Source organism: Garra rufa, chromosome 4 (assembly GCF_049309525.1).
Source record: "Garra rufa chromosome 4, GarRuf1.0, whole genome shotgun sequence".
NCBI classification, from domain to species: domain Eukaryota; kingdom Metazoa; phylum Chordata; class Actinopteri; order Cypriniformes; family Cyprinidae; genus Garra; species Garra rufa.
The window spans coordinates 35,987,862-35,999,248 of NC_133364.1; the positions used below are offsets into that span (position 1 = coordinate 35,987,862).

At 35.7% G+C, this 11,387-nt stretch overlaps 2 protein-coding genes across 2 annotated transcripts in view; both read right to left on the bottom strand.

Annotated features, from left to right (window-relative positions):
• The window catches only part of LOC141333970 (membrane-spanning 4-domains subfamily A member 4A-like), a 13,050-nt gene extending 11,673 nt beyond the window's left edge, over positions 1 to 1,377 (bottom strand). Inside the window, exon 1 of the mRNA XM_073839123.1 lies at positions 1,310 to 1,377. The gene's annotated coding sequence lies outside the window, so the exon portion shown is untranslated. The remainder of the gene's footprint in view (positions 1 to 1,309) is intronic.
• Positions 1,378 to 5,950: 4,573 nt separating this feature from the next.
• LOC141333946 (uncharacterized) lies at positions 5,951 to 10,192 on the bottom strand. Its single transcript, XM_073839096.1, has one exon. It carries the CDS (start codon positions 10,153 to 10,155, stop codon positions 8,947 to 8,949), a length of 1,209 nt encoding a protein of 402 aa, XP_073695197.1. The 5' UTR covers positions 10,156 to 10,192; the 3' UTR covers positions 5,951 to 8,946.
• Positions 10,193 to 11,387: the final 1,195 nt, after the last annotated feature.

The following is an 11,387-nucleotide window of genomic DNA, read 5'->3' on the forward strand; positions in this document are numbered from 1 at the left end:
ACTATATGGTATGTAGTATCAAATGCTGTGTTATCTTAATCCTAACTGCAGATGGTGCTGTTATCGCTAAGTTTGATATTAAGACAAGTACTGCATTATAAACAATCATTAGCTAAATACTGAACGTATTTACCTCAAGCTGATGTGGTTCCTCACGCTTTCGTAATGACCTATAGCACCTGGCCCTAATTACCACTTTCCCTGAAATAATGTTTGAGACTGAAGTGTCCAAACAAACAAACACACACACACAAAAGTTGTTAACAGGACGTTTTTATTATTAATAGACCACTTTTAAATTAATCCATAAAAACAACATTGCGCAAATTATCTATTATGACAGCTGTCTAATAAATTACACATACCTTGATAATCAAAAATGAATTGCTCAAAAAAGAATTTGTAACCCTTGTCTAATTTTGATCGCCTCACATCTCCCTGAAAACTATCAACAAAACGGACAACATCTGCTATTCTAGTTGTTGGTACATTTATTAATGACTGGGAGAAAACGAGTTCGCGCTCCATTTTTGTGAATGAATCACGATCGTAACGGGCGGCAGCGCGACCGGAAGTATCGCTTCCCTACTTCCGTTCTTGGACGCCATATTGTGAGATAGGCCTATTATCTACCCATAATTAATATTTTTTTGAGGCCCTGAGCTTGAACAATATTTTTAATAGTTAAACATGTTGATATTTTGGTAGAATGCTAAAAACATAAAAAAAAGCATTTCCCCCCAAATATTATGAAGTTAAAATGTTACTAGATACCAGGAATGGTCAATCAATTACACAACCCTGTGGTTCTTAAGGTTAGAGTGTCTGTGGTATATTTCTACTGCAAAAACACACAAAAGGGAAGTAAGCTGTTTTCTGTAAATGTCCGAGACTTCCGATTCGATAACGGGAAGAATAAAATGCATCAACTGTAAAATTGTTTGAGCTTCAAAACACTGTTTATAATTAAGCAATAGCCTATTTAAAAAATATGAAGCTGTTTTGTATAGCTAAAAATAGCAGAAAGCTGATGCTAGCTTACTATGTAATGTAAACAATATAGGTCTAATTGTTGGCGAACATAAACTTTATCGACTCTTACTACTAACCTGGAGAGAGCTGAAAATTGAACAGATGAATTGTGAGTCATGGGTTCGAATTCGCAGAAATGTATATAATAAACACATTTAATGATAAGCGTTAACTATTCATGAATTGAACACCTCGCGGTAAACTCGACACGCGCACACAAACACATCTAATATCGTGACATTTAACTGCATCATATTACAAGACATACTGGACTTACCAACAAATAAGTCAGATGTTGTGAGCTTTTGTTGCAATCTTATCAGATGACGAACTCCTTCTCTTCTTTTCGATTTACCTTTGAGCCACCTGTAAATACTCCAATGACAAGCGACATCTCTACTGTGATTGGTCCATCTTGACACCAAACAGCCGTGATTGGCTCATGTCGACTGGAGTGCACCTTGTCCTTCTGAAGTCACCATATTAATTACACTTAGTTAATGTTTTTATGACTGTATTACGGGAAAAAACAGAGAAGGTTGTTAAGGAGGAAATATAATGTTTACTACTGTGTACATGACCTAAACTCTGTTCTCTTGCACAATCCTTACTGGATGGTAATACAGTATATTACCTGTCTTTTTCAGTTTAGTTATAGCTGTTCTGTTCTTTATAATTTACACACACTAAAATTAGTTTTGATATAGAATAACACCAGCAATTATGAACAAGCTTACATTCACGTTACTTAGTTACTTTTTATGGAAAGTAATGCGTTACAATATCGTGTTACTCACTAAAGAAGTAACTAATGACGTTACTTAGTTACTTTTTATGGAAAGTAATGCGTTACAATATTGAGTTACTCAATAAAAAATAACTAATGACATTACTTAGTTACTTTTTATGGAAAGTAATGCGTTACAATGTCGAGTTACTCCCTAAAAAAGTAACTAATCACATTACTTACTTTTTACGGAAAGTAATGCGTTACAATATCGAGTTACTCACTAAAAAAGTAACTAATGACGTTACTTAGTTACTTTTTATGGAAAGTAATGCGTTACAATATTGAGTTACTCCCTAAAAAAGTAACTAGTTATGTTACTTAGTTACTTTTTATGGAAAGTAATGCGTTACAATATTGAGTTACTCCCTAAAAAAGTAACTAGTTATGTTACTTAGTTACTTTTTATGGAAAGTAATGCGTTACAATGTCGAGTTACTCCCTAAAAAAGTAACTAATCACGTTACTTAGTTACTTTTTATGGAAAGTAATGCGTTACAATATTGAGTTACTCCCTTAAAAGTAACTAACGACGTTACTTAGTTACTTTTTATGGAAAGTAATGCGTTACATTATCGAGTTACTCCCTAAAAAAGTAACTAACGACGTTACTTAGTTACTTTTTATGGAAAGTAATGCGTTACAATATTGAGTTACTAAAAAAGTAACTAGTTATGTTACTTAGTTACTTTTTATGGAAAGTAATGCGTTACAATATCGAGTTACTCCCTAAAAAAGTAACTAATCACGTTACTTAGTTACTTTTTATGGAAAGTAATGCGCTACAATATCGAGTTACTCCCTAAAAAACTTAGTTACTTTTTATGGAAAGTAATGCGTTACAATATTGAGTTACTCCCTAAAAAAGTAACTAACGACGTTACTTAGTTACTTTTTATGGAAAGTAATGCGTTACAATATCGAGTTACTCCCTAAAAAAAGTAACTAATCACGTTACTTACTTTTTACGGAAAGTAATGTGTTACAATATCGAGTTACTCACTAAAAAAGTAACTAATGACGTTACTTAGTTACTTTTTATGGAAAGTAATGCGTTACAATATTGAGTTACTAAAAAAGTAACTAGTTATGTTACTTAGTTACTTTTTATGGAAAGTAATGCGTTACAATATCGAGTTACTCCCTAAAAAAGTAACTAATCACATTACTTGGTTACTTTTTACGGAAAGCAATGTGTTACAATTAGGGCCGGGACTCGATTAAAAAAATTAATCTAATTAATTAGAGGCTTTGTAATTAATTAATCGAAATTAATCGCATTTTAATCGCATATAAATATTTGACCTGAGAACAGTGAGAAGTAAGTTTTTTCATATGGATTTTTAGTATACCATTGAATAATGACTGAATACATAAATTTAAGCAACAAAATATTGTTTATTTTTGTTCAACAAAGTCCAACAGACCAGTGCAATATTGCCATTAAGTGTAGCAATAGGATATTTGGTAACACTTTACAATAAGGTTCATTAGTTAAACATTAGTTAATGTATTAACTAACATGAACTAACCATGAGCAATACATTTGTTACTGTATTTATTAATCTTCATTAACGTTAGTTAACGGAAATACAGTTGTTCATTGTTTGTTCATGTTAGTTCACACTGCATTAACTAATGTTAACAAAATTTGAATAATGCATTAGTAAATGTAGAAATTAACATTAACAAAGATTAATAAATGCAGTATAAGAGCAGTTCATTATTAGTTCATGTTAACTAATGTGGTTAACTAATGTTAACTAATGAACCTTATTGTAAAGTGTTACCGGATATTTAGAAATATAGTAGCCTACATCTTGTAACGGTCTGGGTGTCTGTCCCTTTAAGGCTCGGGTTTCAGGGAATTTCCCTTGCACGGCACTCAAATGAATATGCGGGAGGAATCATCCTCCTCCTCGTTTTGTTGTTTCTTCCTTTTAAATAATAATCTCTTTTGTTAATGGTGACTGGCTTCGTGTTGTTAACGCACAGTAGGTTACAATTTCAGAAATTCAGGTACCCTATAGGTAGGTAGACCTTACTTGATGCTCGATGAATGCTAGTTGGTACTCCAGTATAATCGGTCCGCCGAAACTCATCCAGTGAGAAACGTTCCGCGGTGCAAAAAAAAAAGTGCGATTAAAATGCGTTAAAAAAATTTTACGCGTTATTTTTGTGTAATTAATTAATCTAAATTAACGCGTTAAAGTCCCGGCCCTAGTTACAATATCGAGTTACTCCCTAAAAAAGTAACTAATGACGTTACTTAGTTACTTTTTATGGAAAGTAATGCGTTACAATATCGAGTTACTCCCTAAAAAAGTAACTAATGACGTTACTTGGTTACTTTTTATGGAAAGTAATGCGTTACAATATCGAGTTACTCCCTAAAAAGTAACTAATCACGTTACTTGGTTACTTGTTACGGAAAGCAATGTGTTACAATATTGAGTTACTCACTAAAAAAGTAACTAATCACGTTACTTAGTTACTTTTTATGGAAAGTAATGCGTTACAATATCGAGTTACTCCTTAAAAAGTAACTAATCACGTTACTTGGTTACTTGTTACGGAAAGCAATGTGTTACAATATTGAGTTACTCCCAAAAAAAGTAACTAATCACGTTACTTGGTTACTTTTTACTGAAAGTAATGCGTTACAATATTGAGTTACTCCCTAAAAAAAGTAACTAATGACGTTACTTAGTTACTTTTTATGGAAAGTAATGCGTGAGTAACTAACGCGAGTTACAATATCGAGTTACTCCCTAAAAAAGTAACTAATTACATTAGTTACTTTTTATTGAAAGTAATGTGTTACGTTACTTTTGGGTTACTTTTTAAATCTGGGCAGCTTTGCTTGTTTGGTTTTTAATATAAAAAAAGTTATATTTTTGTCAAATATAAAAGCATTTTCACACCAAATGCCTCAGGCTTAGAGGAAAGTAAATTGACAACTGTACAGTAGATCCAGAAGAAAAAAATTTCAACTCTTCAGCAATAAAAAAGGAAAACAAATGTTAGATTATCTTGAGTAATTTTTTTCTTATTAGCATGGATGAATTGGATCATCAAAGGTCAATAAAACGGGATTAAATACATAATGGATGTTTGTATTATTTAACATTTATTTATTGTAGGTTTGTGTTGAATTTCAGTGTTTTTATTCATTTTGAAGAACACTGTCAATGTGAAGGTCACAATCTTGTGAATAATGAAGCAAACAATGCAACAGTCAAAAACAATGAAACAAAAAGATGAAAGATGCCTAGCTCAAGATCCTTGTATCTGGTAAGTGGTTTAGTTGTAAATCTACACAGAATTACCTTCACATGTAGAAACAATCAAAATCAACCCTGGTGAAAAAAAAAAAAAAACAAAAAAAAACACACATCTAAAACCAGCCTAGGCTGGTTGGCTGGTTTTAGCTGGTCAGCAGGCAGGTTTTAGACTGATCAGGCTGGAAAACCACCAGCTAAAACCAGCTACTTCCAGCTTAAACCAGCTAAGACCACCCAACCAGCCTAGACTGGTTTTAGCTGTTTTTTTTTCAGCAGGGAAAGCCAGCTTTATTTTCAATTCTGCAACATGTACAGGACATAGAGAGAATTGAAATTGCATTACTCTCAGACCCTTAGTGAAAACAGATAATATTAAATACAAAAGGTACACTGCAAAAAAAAAAAAAAAAAAAAAATGCTTTTCTAGATTAGATTTGTCTCGTTTCCAGCCAAAATATCTAAAAATTCTTAATTCACGAAGGATTTTCTAGATGAGTAAAAATTGTCTTGTATTCAGAAAAAAAAAAAAAAAAAAGTCAAAATAAGTGCATTTTTGCTTGAAACAAGCAAAATAATCTGCCAATGGGGTAAGAAAAATAATCTAGTTTTTCCATTTGAAATAAGTTTTTTTTTTGCTTACCCCATTGGCAGACAATTTAGCTTGTTCTAAGCAAAAACTTTGACTTTTTGACATTTTGACTTTTTTTTTTTTTTCTAAAAACAAGAAAATAATTTTTACTCATCTAGAAAATCAGATATTCTTAGATAAGAATAAGAATTTTTTGATATTTTGGCCAGAAACAAGACAAAAAATCTAAGCTAGAAAAGCATTTTTTGCAGTGTAGAATTTTAGAATTACAAATAAACACAATTATACATATAATCTAAAAAAAAAAAAAAATCTACAAGTAAGGGACATGGCAGAGAGAGCAAACAGTATAGTGCAAATAGAGCTTGTAAATATGATAAAGTGTATAATGAGTATTAAAAAAGTATATAAATTGTATTTTCTTTTTAGAAAACAATCGTTTCGCTAGGTAAGACCCTCCTTCCTCAGTTAGAGTCTGTTAAATCTGCATTTTAAACTGCATTTTGGAAGTTCAAACTCGGGGGTGCAATAGAAGTCCACTATATGGAGAGAAATGTTTTGAAATAAACAATTTTTTATGACTAAAGAAAGAAAGACATGAACATATTGGACGACAAGGGGGTGAGTAAATTATCAGTAAATGTTTCTTCTGGAAGTCAACCTTTAGAATTTTTTTGAAAAACAACACTGGTGTTGAAAAAATCTGGTGAAATTTTTTTTTAATGAAATCCAGCATTTATGAACATTACACACCACACAGACTAATGTTTTATGTAAATATACATCAAGAGGTTGAGTGATGATTGTAGGAGAGAAGAAAAATGCATTATTGAGCCCAAACTCTTGAACAGTAGTGTGTTATTACGAATAAGTTCTATTTTGAATAAACTTTTAACTTTGGATTAATCAAAAAATCTTGAAAAATGTAGCACAGGTTTAAAGGGGTCCTATTATGCTCTTTTATAGAGTCTTTATTTTGATTTGGGGTGCACTAGAACATGCTCTCATGGTGGTTCGAAAAAACATAATTTTTCACATCCTTTACATTATTACAATTGCTTTCTCTCCAGGCTGGCACAAATGGCTTGATTAGTTCTGGGTTTGATGAAGGACCGTCTTCTAAAAAAAAAATGTGTTGTGATTGGTTAGCGGTCCCACTGTGTTGCGATTGGCGAACAGCTTAGACAGCTTTTCAGTCCTGCCACGCCCCTTCCTAAAACAGCAAGTTCCGTGTACAACAGTTTGCGCAAGCTAGATTAAAGTCAATCACAATTAAGTCAATTGATGACAATCACATTGCTTTTCTGGTGTTGCATGAGTGGGATTGACTAGAGTCTGCGCTAGGGTACTTGCATAAGTGATCTGATTGGCTGACGCCAAGCAACACCAGTGACGCAACACAATGGACCCACAATTCAGTTCAGCAACACCTCACTCCACTCAAAGTAAACGAGAGGTGTTAAAGTCAACACCCCATGGGAATGTACTGTTGCCGTTTCCATGTTTTCTCTTCAAGATTGGGTAAAGCCAAAACAAACTAAAGATGCCACAACCAATACTTGACCTAAATGAAAAATAAATTACAGTGGACTTACTGATTTCCTGGCTATACCAAACACATGTATTTACAATTTGAGGCAAAACGTCACTCAATCCCTAGTGCCTCTGTGATGAAGGAACATGCCCAGATAGCACACGTACATCTGCAAGATGTCTGATAAAGATCTTTTGATCTGGAAAGCATCTGCTTTGTACAAATGTCTGGCAGACATCTGTAAGATGTCAGTTGTACATACATTCTAATTCATTAACATCTTAAAGACATCTAATAGATGCATATTGGACATCTGATAGGAAACGTCCAATAGACGCATTGCAGATGTAAATGCAAACATTAAATAGACATCTCTGAGATGTACATGTGCTATCAGGGTGGGAATATTTACAAAGAAATCAAAGGTCAACATAGCCTGGAAAAAATCCAGACCCTAATCTATTAAGATTAAGGGTCTGGCATCGAGCAATGAAAAGGGCCTAACTCGAGGGGCGGCACCAAGCGTGCATTTGAAACTCTCACTGCACGCAATTGGATAACAATACGACCAATCACAAGCGGAGCGGAGCTAACTGATAGATTAAACTCTTGCTGTGTCCAGTCAGCAAAACTTCCTTCTTGCAAAGGAACGATTCGAGCGTGGTTTTCTGTTCCTCTTTTATATGAAAAGCCAAGTCTAACTCGCTCATTGTAGCGGCCAAAGCCGTTTCAAACAACTGGTGTTCATCTGTAGCCATCTTTCAATGATACTAAAAGATTCCGGACGTCGGAGCGCTGTCGTCATCAGCTTAGCTAGCCTCTGGCCCGCCTACATCAGATACACCGATTTGATTGGTTCCCAGAACTGCTTACGTAATGCAAAAACGTGCATCATAGCTCGATGCCAGAGTGTCTTGCAGAGACCATTCAAATTGTGCTCTCGCAAGACCTCTGGATTTCCAGGGTAAGAACAACATGCTTTACAATCAAAAGATTGATAAAAAGAAAAGAACTGAACTACAGCAACTCAGCTTTCTTGTGATCTTGAAGGTATTTGGAGCAGGGGTGCTCAACCCTGTTCCTGGAGATCTACCTTACTGCAGAATTCAGTTTCAATCCTGATCAAACACAATTGAACCAACTAATTAGGATCTGAAGAAGACAGGAGTGTTTGATCAGGGTTGAAACTAAACTCTGCAGGAAGGTAGATCTCCAGGAACAGGGTTGAGCACCCCTGCTGTGGGGTATTTGAAAGGACGCCGGTCTTATGGTAAAACTAACCCTTTAGGGTTGTTCACACTTGTCATGTTTGGTTCGATTAAAATAAACTCTGGTCCAATTGCATTGTTACTGCAGTTCATTTGAGTAAGTATGAACGCTGCCATCCGAACCTAAGAAGACCAGAAATGTACTTCTACTTTGGTCTGGAACAAACTAACCAAGAGAACCGAACTGCAAGTGTGAAAATAAGTAAGTTAACGGCTTCTTTTCTGTGCGATGCCTCATGTGAATGTTTTCATTAGATCTGAAAGTATTTCCTCAGGGAAGCATGTGAAAGGCCGTTCTTCAGTGTGAATTCTCATGTGAATCTCAAGGTTTGCTTCGTCTGCACAAGTTTTTCCACAGTGATGGCAGAAGAAACACTTCTTTCCAGTGTGAGTTGTTGCATTATTCTTATATTGTTTCCTGTCCGTGAAACTCATTCCACACTCATGGCATATCAAATTGTTCTCTTGTGAATCTTTATGTGAGCTTTGAGGTTTCCATTTTGAGTGAAGCTCTTTCCACACTGTGGGCAGGTAAAAAGTTTTTCAGCTGTGTGAATTCTCATGTGGACAGTAAGGTTTCCTTGTTGATCGAAACTCTTTCCACACTGAGGGCATATGAACGGCTTTTCTCCAGTGTGAATTCTCATGTGGACTTCAAGGTTTGCTTTTCTAGTAAAACTCTTTCGGCATTGTTGGCAGGTGAAGAGGCTCTCTCCGGTGTGAATCCTCATGTGGACTTTGAGGTCTCCTTGTTGATAGAAACTCTTCCCACACTGTTCACATATGCAAGACTTCTCTCCTATGTGAATTTTTATGTGGGCATTAAGAGCTTGTTTGCGTGCAAATCTCTTTCCACATTGCGGGCATGTGTAAAGCTGCTCTCCAGTATGAATATTTACGTGGGCATTAAAATTTTGTATGTGTGTAAATCTCTTTCCACATTGAGGGCATGTGTAAGGCTGCTCTCCAGTATGAATTCTCATGTGGCCTTTAAGGCCTCCCTTTCGAAGAAAACTTTTTCCACACTCTTGGCAGGTGAAAGGCTTCTCTCCGGTGTGAATTCTAATGTGCCTTGCCAGGATTCCTTTTTGAATGAAACTTACTCCACATTGAGGGCATGTGTACGGTTTCTCTCCGCTGTGAGTTCTCATGTGGTCTTTAAGGGTTCCCTTTGTATTGAAACTTTTTCCACATTGTTGACAGGTGTAAGGCTTTTCTCCAGTGTGAATTCTATTATGAACTTGAAGGTTTTGTTTTTCACTGAAAATCTTTCCACACTCTTGGCAGGTGAAAGGCTTCTCTCCGGTGTGAATTTTAAAGTGCCTTTCAAGGATTCCTTTTTGAGTGAAACTTACTCCACATTGAGAGCACGTGTAAGGTTTCTCTCCGGTGTGAGTTCTCATGTGGTCTTTAAGGGTTTCCTTTCTAATGAAACTTTTTCCACATTGTTGGCAGGTGAAAGGCTTTTCTCCAGTGTGAATTCTATTATGAACTTCAAGGTTTCTCTTTTCACTGAAAATCTTTCCACATTGTTGGCATGTGAAATGTTTTGTAGCTCTTCCCTTTTTAGCTCTTTTTCGTGAAGAAGTCTTTTTAGTCTGTGAACAACTTAAGTTTTCTCTAGAGAAATTATGTTTCTCATGCTGGCCTTTGTCTTCCATTTCATTCTGTTCTTGACAATCCTCTTTACGCAACACCAAGTCTAAAGCGAAAAGAACCAATAGAAGTTAACTTCATTTTAATGGCACAAAGCAATAGACATAAATACATTTAAACAAAGCATAAAAACCAACATGTATTCTAGATGCCACCAACAATCAACACAAGGGATGCCCAACCCTGTTCCTGGAGATCTACCTTACTGCAAACTTCAGTTCTATCCCTGCTCCAACACAGCTGTCTGTAATTATCAAGTGCTACCTAAGAGCTGAACTTTGTAGGACGGTAGATCTCCAGGAACAGGGTTGAGAACCCCTGATCTACTGAAAGAGGTAGTCCATTACCCCCCCAACCAATTTATATATACAATTTTATGTTTTATTTTATAATAGCCCAATAATTGTGTGTAAAATATACATTTTCGCTAAAACATTTGTTGTTGGACATTAAATGTGACACATGTAGAATTTTTATCCTACATATACAGTGAGGTCAGTAAGTATTTGATCACCCTGTGATTTTGCAAGTTCTCTTACTTAGAAATCATGGAGGGGTCTACAATTTTCAGCATAGGTGCATTTCCACTGTGAGAGACAGAGTCTAAAAATAAAAATCCGGAAATCACATTGTATGATTTTTTTTTTACAATTTATTTGTGAATTACTGTGTCAAATAAGTATTTGATCACTTGCTTATCAGCCAGATTTCTGACCCTCTAGTTCTAAATTATCAACACCTGTTTGAGGTAGTTAGCTCTCATAAAAGACACCTGTGCACCCCACAATCAGCCAAAGTCTAAGTAGCAACATGGGCAAAACCAAAGAGCTGTGAAAAGACACAAGAGACAAAATTGTAGAACTTCACAAAGCTGGAAAGGGCTACGGGGCACTTGCCAAGCAGCTTGGTGAAAAAAGAACAACTGTTGGAGCAATTGTCAGAAAATGGAAAAAAAGCTAATGATGACTGTCAATGTCCCTCGGACTGGGGCCCCACGGAAGATCTTTCCTCGTGGGGTATCAATGATGCTAAGAATGGTGAAGAATCAGCCCAGAACTACACGGGAGGAGCTGGTCAATGCCGTGAAGAGAGCTGGGACCATCGTTTCCATGGCTATCACTATCAGTAATACACAAAGACGTCAGGGTTTAAAATCTTGCATCGCACGGAAGGTTCCCCTGCTTAAGTCAGCCCATGTCCAGGCCCGTCTGAAGTCTGTCAGGGACCATCTAAATGA

What these genes read in the sequence shown, in the direction of transcription:
- LOC141333946 (XM_073839096.1), bottom strand. Translation starts at nt 10,155, where the DNA reads ATGGAAGACAAAGGCCAGCATGAGAAACATAATTTCTCTAGAGAAAAC.